The following is a 14072-nucleotide window of genomic DNA, read 5'->3' as shown; positions in this document are numbered from 1 at the left end:
ATGTAAACTTGTGACCCACCAGTCTGTCTGTAAACAATTGTTTTAGAAACTCCTTGTGTCATGCACAAAGTAGATGTCCTAACCGACTTTGTTAACAAGAAATTTGTGGAGTGGTTGAAAAACGAGTTTTAATGACTCCAACCTAAGTGTATGTAAACTTCCGACTTCAACTGTATGTAAATTAGGGTTAGGGTTAGGGTTAGGGTGGCATGGAGAGGGGTGCGAGTAATGGGAGATTGGAAAATCCCTGTACGGCTCACCAGAGTACTGTAGTCCCACAATGCAGACAGTTTCTGGTGTTCAGTCTGCGTAAACATTCATCCGGAGAAAATCAAGCCCTTCCCAGTAGCTTGTGCTCAAGAGGAGGCGAGTCGACCACCCTCGTGATTCCCGTAAGCACTTGGGTGACATTGGATTCTCTCTGAAATTACTTTGGGGTTTTCCGGGAATCCTCAGAGGTGAGGTGGGAATCGAGGGCGAGCGAGGTCGACAGGGAACAGATTTCCTCTCCATCCTACGTTCTCGTAGCCGCCCATCGATCCAGATGGTCAAGGCTATGATGGAGTCGAGGTCCATGGGCAGCTCCCGGGCTGCAAGCTCATCTTTGATCACCTTCGATAATCCGTGAAGGAACATGTCGAACAACGCTTCCGGGTTCCAGGCACTCTCGGCCACTAACGTGCGGAAATCCACAGCGTAGTCTGTCACACTATGGGAGTCTTGATGTAGCTGGAGCAGTTTACGAGCAGCCTCTCTCCCGGACAACAGCCTCTCTCCCGGACAACGGACTTCCGTTCTTCCACCACAAACTCCTCCAGACTGAGGCAGACGGCGGACTGTTGCTCCCTCACCGCCGTAGCCAAGGAAGGTGCCCTCCCGGACATCAGCGTTATGAGGTACGCTATCCTCGAGTGGTCCGAGGGGAACGACAAAGGCTGCAGCTCAAAGATGAGGGTGTCACGTCTGCTCCCGCTCTTCCCCCCCTGGCGCTTGAGGGTGCCAGGCTGCCATGCATCACGCACTCATTCCATCCATTACGCACACCTGCCTTCCCTCGTCCTGCACATCAGCAATACTGGACTCACCTGGACTCACTGATCACCTGTTTATTACCTCCCTTATATTTGTCTGTTCCCCTGCTGTGTTCCCTGCTGATGCATTAATTGTTTTTTGTCTTTGTTACCCTTGTGCTGATGCTTTTCCTGTCTTGCTCCATGTCCGTTCTTTATTAAATGTTTGACTCCCCGTACCTGCTTCGCCTCTCCAGCGTCAATTCATGTGACAGAGGGAGCACTGGGAGAGAAATGGCCCGGCAGGTTCCAGAATCTCCAGCGTAGCGCTTTGGAGGAGGTAAGCGGGGTTCTCGGGACACTGGGGTAGGCTGGGAAGAAGCGCCGCTGGTGGCGCGGTTGCTGAGAGTCTGGAGAATTACTGGTGTGGCTTGCTGCCTTGTAGGGAATCTGCGGAATTGCTCCAGCAATGTATTGAATGCATGGTCATGGCGTTCTTCCAGGGTATGGAGTCCCTCCATAAGGCATTGCAGTAACTCCTCGTGTCTTCCAATGGTGGTTCCTTACTGGGAGATAGCATTGTGGAGCTAGTCTGAGTCTGCTGGGTCAGTCATGGCCAGTTCGTACTATCACTACTCAGGATATGACCCAGATGCAGACATAGGAGGCAGATAGTACAGTTCTCAATAATTTATTATAACACGGGGCAAAGGGCAGGTCGTGGACAGACAGAGGTTCGTAATCAGGTCAGAGTCAGGCAGATACAGGACGGCAGGCAGGTACAGGATGGCAGGCAGGCTCGGGGTCAGGGCAGGCAGAGGTTCGTTATCAGGTCAGAGTCAGACAAGTACAGGACGGCAGACAGACTCGGGGTCAGGGCAGGCAGAAATGGTCAGAACCGGGAAAACTAGGGAAACAAACACTTGAGAAACAGGAAAACGGGAAAGCACGCTGGTAAGACCTGACAAGACAAGACGAACTGGCAACAGACAAACAGAGAACACAGATATGAATGCTCAGGGGATAATGGGGAAGATGGGCGACACCTGGAGAGGGGTGGAGACAAGCACAAAGACAGGTGAAACCGATCAGGGTATGACAATGGTTTCATTTTGTGGACGGAGTTGGCCATTCTACTTCAAACTTTCAGGCTTAAAGAAAATAAAACTCTCATTATTCAGTAGGTCAGCTTGCTCCCAAAGCCCAAATCCCAAGTTACACACTTGATGTTGTTCACTGGGGCTGAAGCCAAGGTTTCCAAAATACCCCTAGCTGAAAACGGAATCACTCTCATCATCAGCCAGTGGCTTCATAAAACATAACCTTAATTGAACCTCTTGTCAACGGGTGGGGTTTTCTGATAGATCAGAACAGCAAAGCCACAGAGAGGAGGGTAGCAAGAGCCAGAGTTATGATCAAACACCCTTGGTTGTCCACAATCAATCAGTCTGTGTTAGGATTACTGCATGCAGTGGTTTTTGCAGGGGAGCACTGGCCGTGGGTGGGCAGGGTGTGTAAAGAACTACTGATCTACAGGGTTGATCTCTTACATTTCTTAACAGCATAATTTGATCCATAACTGCAATAAACAGATCAGAGAGATAGAGGTTCCAGATTTGAAGCCTGATATACATTTGAACCTTGAGGGAGGGATGTGGGGATGTTGCATTTTTTATGTGTCAAACATAACATCTCCTTTTCTAATATGATCTGCGCATGAACTACAATGCTCTATGTTTACATTCTGTACATGTCAGCATTTGTCACGTCATGAATTAATAATCTGTCTGTACTTACAGTATAGGAATATGGTGCTTGCTGGGACATTCATTTAACTGGATATGTTTTTCTGTTTACTGAGGCAGCTGGAAGGCATGAAATATTAATATATAAAGTATTCCAAATAACCAGGAGCAAGTTTGGCATACCTCCCATCTTTACACCAAATCTCAATCTGAAGTCCTGTAGTTGTGCAGGAAGGTACCGTATCTGTCCAAATCTCAGTCACTGAACACAAGACAACACTCAGTGCACTAAAGCCATCAACTAACTCGCAACACCAACATTTTCGTTTGATATTTCATCAAAACTAAAGGACATCTTTGAAGCCGTCATTAGTTGGCTGGCTTAAGTACACTGAGTGGAACATGTAAAACCCACTGAAAGTAAATGCAGATTCAGCATCAGTCATCACCATTTTATTGATTATTTATAAATGTAGCAAAACATACTTCATACAGACAGACACATAGTGAAAGTGAAAAGAATTTGAACCAATGTTGAAAACTCTGGAACACCCTGTGGATGGCTTTCTGTACAAAAGATAAGCTTCTACTGAAGATTGTCAATACACACTATTGAATTGAATGACATATATCGAGATGTTGTTCTCTGAAGCCCAGTATCTCTGAACTTGGTCCAGTGTGTGGTCTGTCCACAGTGGAAAAACCCCATAGATGAATGTCCCTCAGAGGCTTATTCATCCCCGGGGCTCTAAATAAGCATTCTGTTTGATGGACCGCCTTTAGGATGACAGTATCACATATTCAAAGGGAGGAATATATAATCTGTTGAATTTGCACCCTTCGTCTCATCTGCTTCTATCTTTGAGAGATGTATGGTCAATATAGTACAATGAGAATACAGACAGAATGGTTTCTTCCTTTTCAACATATCATAAAAAGAAAGAGTGCACAGTTGTACATGCCAATCATACAGAGTCCCAAGCATATAACACAACACTTTTGTTCTATTAAAACTGCTAGTTCAGAACTATACAATTCAGGTACATTAACATCATATCTATGCAAAGAATAATGATGCTTATGAGCTGATGTATACAGGAATTAAAAAGTATTTTGTAAAGCAAGATAACAGAGAGGCAGGCATTAAAGGCATAGCTTTTATTCACCAAGTGTTATTACACTGGCACAATGCACACAAGCAGATACATACACACACACACACACAAACATACGAGCACACACACACACAACACACACATACGCACAGACACAGGCTCACACGCAAACACACACAATTTTGAAATAGAGAGTTTGCCAACAGCCTAAAATGTGTTATCCACTAACCTAAAATGTTGCAGTGTTAGCTGATGTTATAGACAGACAATATGCTTTAAATATTTAAATTTAGTTAATAATCAACTAAATCCACTTGATATATTTTACAATGCAGATGAAAATAGATTTTCTTCAGGTTTTCACTCCAGTTTACTACCGCTTCCCTGACCATCCCACATAACTTTGCTGCATTAGCAAACAAGATTAATTGCCAATAAAAAATGCAAATCCACTGCAAATCCAAATTGACCGCTAAAGCTGTTGAATAGGGCAAAGCAAGTAGAAAACATGACCTTTTTAAAAGGTACAGTAACATTTCCAACATGGTAGTTTATCTCAGACGTACATTCAATTAGTACTAGGTTTTAAACGCAGCTTTTCATGTCATGGAGTCAAACAGGGGTTATCCTCATGGTGTTTAGTATTATAAAACACAAGTCCTTTAGAGTAAAACCTAGCTTATTTCTATACCGTTCCTATTCCCCCAGGGTCTCTGCTTGATATGGACATAAATATGAATATGAATGAAATACATTATGTACACGTTCATCCATATTTCTTCAACACAAATAACTAAATATAATTCTAGGTTAGTCTAGACTTGAGCTAGACAACAGACAATAAGAAGTGATGTTGAATGTAAGTTAAGTGGTTTATCTGTTCATAAACACTGTATTAAACACACGGGATGACTGCACAGTTGAGCAGTGGCAGCGAACTGCCTAGACCTGGGTATACTTCATTATGCTTGCCTGCAGGTGAGCTCTATTGTTTTAGAGGTTTTACTCTAAGTAATCCTCTCAGTAATCTTCAGTGAGTCTCAAACTAAATTTTAAAAAATTGCCTTCAATGCTACAAAACATCCCACAGTACTCTCTGATTGAATAGCAACCTGACAAACTTAGGATGCAGTGTTTGAGACGTTGCTGTTAAGCCTTGCCTGGTAAGGCTTGAAGACTCTGTCTTGGGTTCCAGATGTTTGAGGTTTATGTGCTCATTTACATTCTAACCTCAGCTCTCCCAGACAGCATCCCCTGGAACCATACTATTCAACTGAACAGTTTCATTCCAAAACACTGTATATCCATTTTCAGAAATGTTTGTAAATTAGCTTTTTTCTTTTCAAGAACTTATGAAAGAGTGGTGTGTTTCTTCCTCATCTTATCATGACATGCGGTTGTTAAATTACAGAAATGTGTTTGTTTGAAACCTATCACTAGATGGTTTTATTTCAGAGAGACAAATAATACATTTTGGTTGCAAAACGAGATATACAGTGGGGTCCGAAATAATTGACACCCTTGATAAAGATGAGCAATGAGACATGCTAACCTCCCCTGTTATTGCTAATGGTGAGAGGTTAGCATGTCTTGGAGGTATGATCTTTGATTCTCTGTAACTTTCTCAATCATCATTAATCACGATTCATTAAGGATTACCCGTAATCATGGTAAGTGTTTAGAAACATATTCTATTCTTATTTATAATAAAAGTGACTAAATAATCTAAAACACAACCAAAACTAACTGCAAATGCATCCAACAAGTTTGTAGTAACAAGCCTGATGTAGTCATTGCATGCTAGGAACATGGGAACAAATACTAAACTTTTGACTACTTTATTTATAAGAATCTTTAGGGATGTCAATCATTTTGACCCCCACCTTTTTGAGAAAAAAGGATTACTTATTAAACAAAATCTCTTTGTCAGAGCCGTGTGTATAGGTGGCAGGGAAGTCAGGCGCAGGAGAGTTAAACTGAGTGTAAATGGAGACTTTTAATAAATGTCCACTTAACAATGCTCCAAACACGAAAATGTACATACATAAAATAAACATGGGTACGAGGACCCGTCGCGCACCTATACACCAATAAACAACAGTTGACATAAAACAATCCCTGACAAAGACATGAGGGGAAACAGAGGGTTAAATACACAAGAGGTAATGGATGGGATTGAAAACAGGTGTGTGGGAAGACAAGACAAAAGCAATGGAAAATGAAAAATGGATCGATGATGGCTAGAAGACCGGTGACGTCGACCGCCGAACACCGCCCGAACAAGGAGAGGCAACGACTTCGGCAGAAGTCGTGACACTCTTTCTCTGAGAAATTGTGTTAGTATAAAATATAATTTCCAAATTTTTGGAGCATACAATATAGTTCATTATTTGAATTATTTATTTTATACATTCATTATTTACTTTATCAAGGATCTCAATAATTTCAGACCCCATTGTATCCGCCTCCCTCTCAGAGAAAAGAGTAGTACTGCAAGGTTTTACACAGTCAAATGTGACATATAATTAAATTTTTTATTAAAGAACTGTAGAAATTATACATTTGGCACATTAATATTTAAAATATATATATATTAAAACATTTATCAATACCGTAATATATATAACCAGATCTAGGCTCTGGTTAAAATTAGTGCACTATATAAGGAATAGGGTGCCATTTGGGATGAGCCCTAACTCTAACCAAGTACTATAGCATGAGGTTTTTAATTATGTGTTGAATTTATATGTTAAATATACAGGATACGAACATTCCATTCCAGCTAAACAATGGATACAGTGGCTTGCGAAACTATTCACCCCCCTTGGCATTTTTCCTATTTTGTTGCCTTACAACCTGGAATTAAAATAGATTTTTGGGGGGTTTGTATCATTTGATTTACACAACATGCCTACCACTTTGAAGATGCAAAATATTTTTGATTGTGAAACAAACAAGAAATAAGACAAAAAAACAAGAAACTTGAGTGTGCATAACTATTCACCCCCCCAAAGTCAATACTTTGTAGGGCCACCTTTTGCAGAAATTAAAGCTGCAAGTCTCTTGGTGTATGCTTGGCACATCTAGCTCTTGGGGTAAGCTTGGCACATCTAGCCACTGGGATTTTTGCCCATTCTTCAAGGCAAAACTGCTCCAGCTCCTTCAAGTTGGATGGGTTCCGCTGGTGTACACCAAACGTAAGTCGTACCAGAAATTCTCAATTGGATTGAGGTCTGGGCTTTGACTAGGCCATTCCAAGACATTTAAATGTTTCCCCTTAAATCACTCGAGTGTTGCTTTAGCAGTATGCTTAGGGTCATTGTCCTGCTGGAAGGTGAACCTTCGTCCCAGTCTGAAATCGCTTGAAGACTGAAACAGGTTTCCCTCAAGAATGTCCCTGTATTTAGCACCATCCATCATTCCTTCAATTCTGACCAGTTTCCCAGTCCCTGCCAATGAAAAACATCCCCACAGCATGATGCTGCCACCACCATGCTTCACTGTGGGGATAGTGTTCTCGGGGTGAAGAGAGGTTGGGTTTGCGCTAGACATAGCGTTTTCCTTGATGGCCAAAAAGCTCAATTTTAGTCTCATCTAACCAGAGTACCTTCTTCCATATGTTTGGGTAGTCTCCCATATGCCTTTTGGTGAACACCAGACATGTTTGCTTATTTTTTTCTTTAAGCAATGGCTTTTTTCTGGCCACTCTTCCGTAAAGCCCAGCTCTGTGGAGTGTACGGCTTAAAGTGGTCCTATGGACAGATACTCCAATCTCCTCTGTGGAGCTTTGCAACTCCTTCAGTATTATCTTTGGTCTCTTTGTTGCCTCTCTGATTAATGCCCCCCTTGCCTGGTCCATGAGTTTTGGTGGGCGGCCCTCTCCTGGCAGGTTTGTTGTGGTGCCATATTCTTTCCATTTTCTTATAAGGGATTTAATGGTGCTCTGTGGGATGTTCAAAGTTTCAAATATTTCTTTTATAACCCAACCATGATCTGTACTTCTCCACAACTTTGTCCTTGACCTGTTTGGAGAGCTCCTTGGTCTTCATGGTGCCGCTTGTTTGGTGGTGCACCTTGCTTAGTGGTGTTGCAGACTCTGGGGCCTTTCAGAACAGGTGTATATATACACTGAGATCATGTGACAGATCATGTGACACTTAGATTGCACACAGGTGCACTTTACTTAACTAATTATGTAACTTCTGAAGGTAATTGGTTGCACCAGATCTTATTTAAGAGCTTCATAGCAAAGGGGGTGAATACATATGCACGCACCACTTTTCCATTTGTAATTTTTTTGAAACAAGTTATTTTTTCATTTCACTTCACCAATTTGCACTATTTTGTGTTTGTCCATTTCAAGAAATCCAAATAAAAATCAATTTCAATTACAAGTTGTAATGCAACAAAATGCCAAGGGGGTGAATACTTTTGCAAGGCACTGTATATAGCGTTTTGCAACAAAACCAATTGTAATAGACATCTAAAATCTATGAATAAAAAATCTGAGGACAGTAGTATTGAACAGACACGTAAAGTTATTCATAGAGATGATATGTGTGTACGAAATGAAGACACTACAGATGAGGAGCTGTCAATCTGAACGTGCAGCTAGAAATATATGCAACTCCTTTTTAGTAAAGAAAAAAATATGAGTGACTTCATGATACTGTCTGTTTGTACATGTCCTCTATGAGTTCCTCCCTGCCCTTCACCCTGGTCGTGTCTATAGGCTAGGCAACAGCAGCAGAAAAGACAGACATGAGGGGAGCAAGAAGAAGGAGGCAGGACCTGGACAGTGGGCGTGTGCTTTAAGAGACTCCTGGTTAATCTCTTCCTGGTTGGACGGGCTCAGGGCATCAGCGTTGGTAGCTGGTTGGTTACGACTGGAGCACATGTAATACAGGTTTCCAGAAAACTGCATCTTCTTGGACTCCTGTCGCAAAGACTCCCAGACAGCAGAAGCCTCATCCGGACACCAGGCCATCGCCACGTTTGCACAGTCATGAAACTCATCCCAGGACCTGTAGGGGGTGGAACAGAGATGGTCACATACAGTGCATTCGGAAATTATCCAGACCCCGTGACTTTCTTTACAGCCTTATTCTAAAATGTATTAAATAAACAATTTTCCTCATCAAAAAAATCAAAACAAACATCCTTACCTTATTTACATAAGTATTCAGACCCTTTGCTATGAGACTCGAAATTGAGCTCAGGTGCATCCTGTTTCCATTGATCATCCTTGAGATGTTTCTACAACTTGATTAGGGAAAGGGAAAGTGGGATACCTAGTCAGTTGTACAACTGAATGCCTTCAACTGAAATGCGTCTTCCGCATTTAACCCAACCCCTCTGAATCAGAGAGGTGCGGGGGACTGCCTTAATCAACATCCAAGTCTTCGGCACCCGGATTGAGTCCACCTGTGGTAAATTCAATTGATTGGACATGATTTGGAAGGTACACACCTGTCTATATAAGGTCCCACAGTTGACAGTGCATGTCAGAGCAAAAACCAAGCCCTGAGATTGATGGAATTGTCCGTATAGCTCTGAGAGTATTGTGTCGAGGCACAGTTCCTCTGTGGAGATGGGAGAACCTTCCAGAAGGACAAACCATCTCTACAGCACTCCACCAATCAGGCCTTTATGGTAGAGTGGCCCGACGGAAGCCACTCCTCAGTAAAAGGCACATGACAGCCCTCTTGGAGTTTGCCAAAAGGCACCCAAAGACTTGCAGACTGTGAGGAACAAGATTCTCTGGTCTAGTGAAACCAAGATTGAACTCTTTGGCCTGAATGCCAAATGTCACTTCTATAGGAAACCTGGAACCATCCCTACGGTGAAGCATGGTGGTGGCAGCATCATGCTGTGGGGATGTTTTTCATCGGCAGGGACTGAGAGACTAGTCAGGATCGAGGGAAAGATGAACGGAGCAAAGTACAGAAAGATCCTTGATGAAAACCTGCTCCAGTGCGCTCAGGACCTCAGACTGGGGCAAAGGTTCACCTTCCAACTGGACAACGACCCTAAGTACACAGCCAAGACAACGCAGGAGTGGCTTCGGGACAAGTCTCTCAATGTCCTTGAGTGCCCAGCCAGAGCCCGGACTTGAACCTGATCGAACATCTGTGAAGAGACCTGAAAATAGCTAACCTGACAGAACTTGAGAGGATCTGCAGAGAAGAATGGGAGAAACTCCCCAAATATAGGTGTGCCAAGCTTGTACACCCAAGGGCCTCGAGGCTGTAATCGCTGCCAAAGGTGCTTCAACAAGGTACTGAATAAAGGGTCTGAATACTTATGTAAATGTGATATTTCCGTTTTTTCTCATTTCTAAAAACCTGTTTCTTCTTTGTCATTATGGGGTATTGTGTGTGTAACACCACTCATAAACATCTTAGATTCACATTCCCTGTGTACAAGTGCAGAAAGGCTAAACTTGCACTGTATTTGGATATGGGCCCATGGTCTTAACTCAACCCTTAAACAGCACATCTGTTGGGGGCTTAGGGCATCTGTTTATCGTACACACAGGAGACCTTGAGGGGAATGGGTGAAACAAAGAGGAAGCAAAATGCAGCCTTGCAAAGTCCCAGTGTCACATGTGCAGTAGAAAACAGCAGAGTAACAGCAGGTGAAGGGCAGCTTGTTAGCAATATCTGCCTGCAGTCTATTTTCTGATTAAAATAATAAAGGATTGCTGAGGTGTTAGATTAAACACTTGATCTGAAACATACACTGCATGCTAATGCATAAACAAACCAAGCTCACGGCCTGGGAAACAAGGACATTACCTGTTCTATTAACGACAGATTTTCCTTAATTTTTATTCTCTACTCAAGGTAAATTCTCCTAGCATTCCATAGAGAATACTGACAGTGGTGCAGCCTTGGCCTAGATGCAAATCTGAGACTTTTATCCAGTAGGGAAAATACTGCCTTTCTACTAACTGCCTTTCCCTAACAGATTTGACCACATTCCTAGGAAGAGTGAGTGTGTGTGTGTGTGTGTGTGTGTGTGTGTGTGTGTGTGTGTGTGTGTGTGTGTGTGTGTGTGTGTGTGTGTGTGTGTGTGTGTGTGTGTGTGTGTGTGTGTGTGTGTGTGTGTGTGTGTGTGTGTGTGTGTGCAGACGTATGTATACACACGCACGTAAGAGTAAGTTTACTGAATGGCAGGATTAGTACCTTAATTGGTACCTTAAGGAATATGACAAAAATAATAACATAATTGTAATGACCACTATATACCTGAAGATAACAAGTGTCTCCAGCTCCCCAATACTGAACAACAACTCCCGACAGGACCTTCCTACATTGATGCAATGTTTTCTGGGAATGGATTGATCTTGATGGGGTGATGCATCTTCCAGGGGGGTAATACTCTAGCTCAACAACAACCATTTAAAATGGCTACGACAATTATTCAAATCCAGATTAAAAGGCAAATGCAGTTTTGAACCCTCACGACTTTAGGACCATGCGGACGCCTGGGAGCGGGAGGGAAGGCTGTTTATGGCTGGCTGGCTCAATGGAGAGCTTATCGATGCAACTGTAGGGAACAGCGCGACTTTTTCTGGAAACAGTGCTGAGGTAAAGATGGCTGTACTTTGGCTAGGTAACTGCTGTTTGACTTGATATGAAACTGAACTAGAGTGTAACCCCGGTGCTGAGCTAGTGCGTAGCAGCTAATGTGTTTGTAGAATGTTAAGTCCCTTATTGACTGAGGTGAATGAAGCTACAGCAACAAGTTGATCATGTCCTGAGTCAAATTTTGCTTGTTTTTGATGTTCTCCAAATTGTATTTTAGAGTGTTTTAATGTGTAGACATTGAGTAAATGAGATTCGATTTTATAAAAATTCCTTGACATAATGTTAAGATGGATTACAGACGCATGTATAAATAGAATGGAAGACAGAGATGGATAAAGAGAGACACTCAATATTTAATTAGGCACTCCAATATGCCTCCAGCAAATGGGAAGTGCTGTCAGGATGTTAGAGAGAGCTGGAGCATAACCATGGAGAAGAAAGAGTGAGCTGGGGCATAACCATGGAGAAGAAAGAGAGAGCTGGGGCATAACCATGGAGAAGAAAGCGAGAGCGATGGAGATATTGAAATAGAGGTAAAGATCTGGTGAAGCCCATCGTTCAATGGTAATTCAATTATGGGTCACAGTGTTATGTCAATTTCTAATTTCAGAGTGTGTGTGTCTATAAATAACATATAGATGAGGGGATTTGTATCTACTGTAAGTTCATAATCATTGGTCTTGGTTCATCTGTCAGTGACTGTAGGGCTATAATGTGTGTGTGTGGGGGGGGGTGCTTACTTGCAGATGGTGTGTATCTCCTGTGTGTCCTCATCTTTCTGGGCACTGTCGGTCAGGCTGTCTCCCAGAGCCATCAGACACTGAGCGAAGCCCTTATAGATGGAGTGACACCTCCTGGTGGAGGCAGCAGAGCTGGGACAGGGGCCGACGACTGGACGGAGACACAGAGACATACAGTATACCATCAGCACTCTCTGTATCCCTGGCTCACATTGGGGAGAAATGAGCATCAGGAGAGTTCAATATTGCCAAGCACAGGACTTCTGAGGGGTTTTTGTAAATGTGTTTGGTTACTTTAAACAAGTGGCAACAAAGCTCTGTCTTGTACAAGGCTTGACAAACCTTGGATCCTCTATAGCTGAATCCTCAATATGTATACTACGTGACCAAAAGTATGTGGACACCTGCTCGTCGAACATCTCATTACAAAATCATGGGCATTAATATGGAGTTGGTCCCCCCTTTGCTGCTATAAGTCTCCACTCTTCTGGGAAGGCTTTCCACTAGATGTTGGAACATTGCGGGGACTTGCTTCCATTCAACCACAAGAGTATTAGTGAGGTCAGGCACTGATTTTGGGTGATTAGGCCTGGCTCGCAGTCGGCGTTCCAATTCATCCCAAAGGTGTTCGATGGGGTTAAGATCAGGGCTCTGTGCAGGCCAGTCAAATTTTCCACACCGATCTCGACAAACCATTTCTGTATGGACCTCGCTTTGTTCACGTAGGCATTGATATGCTGAAACAGGGAAGGGCCTTCCCAAAAACTGTTGCTACAAAGTTGGAAGCGCAGAATCGTCTAAAATGTAATTTTATGCTGTAGCGTTAAGATTTCCATTCAGTGGAACTAAGGGGCCTACCCCGAACCATGAAAAATAGCCCCAGACCATTATTCCTCCTCCACCAAACTTTACAGTTGGCACTATGCATTGGGGCAGGTAGCGTTCTCCTGACATCTGCCAAACCCAGATTCCTCCGTCGGATTGCCAGATGGTGAAGCGTGATTCATCACTCCAGAGAAGGCGTTTCCACTGCTCCAGAGTCCAGTCTTGCTTTACCCCACTCTAGCTGACGCTTGGCATTGCGCATGGTGATCTTAGGCTTGTGTATGGCCGCTCGGCCATGTAAACCCCTTTCATTAAGCTCCCGACGAACAGTTATTGTGCTGACTTTGCTTCCAGAGGCAGTTTGGAACTCGGTAGTGTGTTGCAAACGAAGACAGATGATTTTTACACGCTACGCACGTCAGCACTCGGTGGTCCCGTTCTGTGAGCTTGTGGCCTACCACTTCACGGCTGAGCCGTTGTTGCTCCAAGACGTTTCCACTTCACAATTTTAGCACTTACAGTTGACCGGGGCAGCTCTAGCAGGGCAGGAATTTAACAAACTGACTTGTTGCCACATTGGAAGTCACTGAGCTCTTCAGTGAGGCCATTCTACTGCCACTGTTTGTCTATGGAGATTGCATGGCTGTGTGCTCGATGTATACATCTGTCAGCAACAGGTGTGGCTGAAATAGCCGAATCCACTAATTTGAAGGAGTGTCCACATACTTTTGAATATATAGTGTATCTATAGCTGTACATCTTCAGCTCTCCTGACATTGAGAGACATGGTTGTTCCTTTGTCAGCCTATTTCAGATAGAGTACTTAAGTCCTTGAAATCAGCATGGTTTTACACAATCCAAACTAATTGAATCTGAACAGCATGATGCACTGTGCCAACAACCAACCTTGAAGGTGCACACTCCAGAAAGTCCATGTGTGAAAAATAAGTTTGGGAGGAAAGTGGCCCTGAAGGATGTTTTAGCTAAAGCATGTCAGAGGGGTACAGGCTGTAGTGTGAGTGACCCAGATACAACTTAATTTCAA

General features: G+C 43.1%; 1 protein-coding gene across 1 annotated transcript; it reads right to left on the bottom strand.

Moving 5' to 3' along the window:
• Positions 1 to 8596: 8596 nt before the first annotated feature.
• LOC120065832 (neuritin-like) lies at positions 8597 to 13289 on the bottom strand. Its single transcript, XM_039016879.1, has 3 exons — positions 13259 to 13289; positions 12203 to 12353; positions 8597 to 8894 (listed from the first exon to the last, which is right to left on the bottom strand). The coding sequence occupies exons 1-3, from the start codon at positions 13287 to 13289 to the stop codon at positions 8597 to 8599; spliced, it is 480 nt and encodes a 159-aa protein (XP_038872807.1).
• Between the last annotated feature and the right edge of the window lie 783 nt (positions 13290 to 14072).

This window comes from Salvelinus namaycush, chromosome 21 (assembly GCF_016432855.1).
Source record: "Salvelinus namaycush isolate Seneca chromosome 21, SaNama_1.0, whole genome shotgun sequence".
NCBI lineage: Eukaryota > Metazoa > Chordata > Actinopteri > Salmoniformes > Salmonidae > Salvelinus > Salvelinus namaycush.
This window is presented reverse-complemented; position numbering and strand designations above follow the sequence as displayed.

Excerpts from the sequence above, each read along its gene's own strand:
- LOC120065832 (XM_039016879.1), bottom strand. The coding sequence starts at position 13,289 with ATGCGCAATGCCAAGCGTCAGCTAGAGTGGG. Across the intron at positions 12,354-13,258 it reads CAAGCGTCAGCTAGAGTGGG|TCGTCGGCCCCTGTCCCAGC; the intron begins GTAAAGCAAGAC and ends GTCTCCGTCCAG. Across the intron at positions 8,895-12,202 it reads GAGATACACACCATCTGCAA|GTCCTGGGATGAGTTTCATG; the intron begins GTAAGCACCCCC and ends CACCCCCTACAG.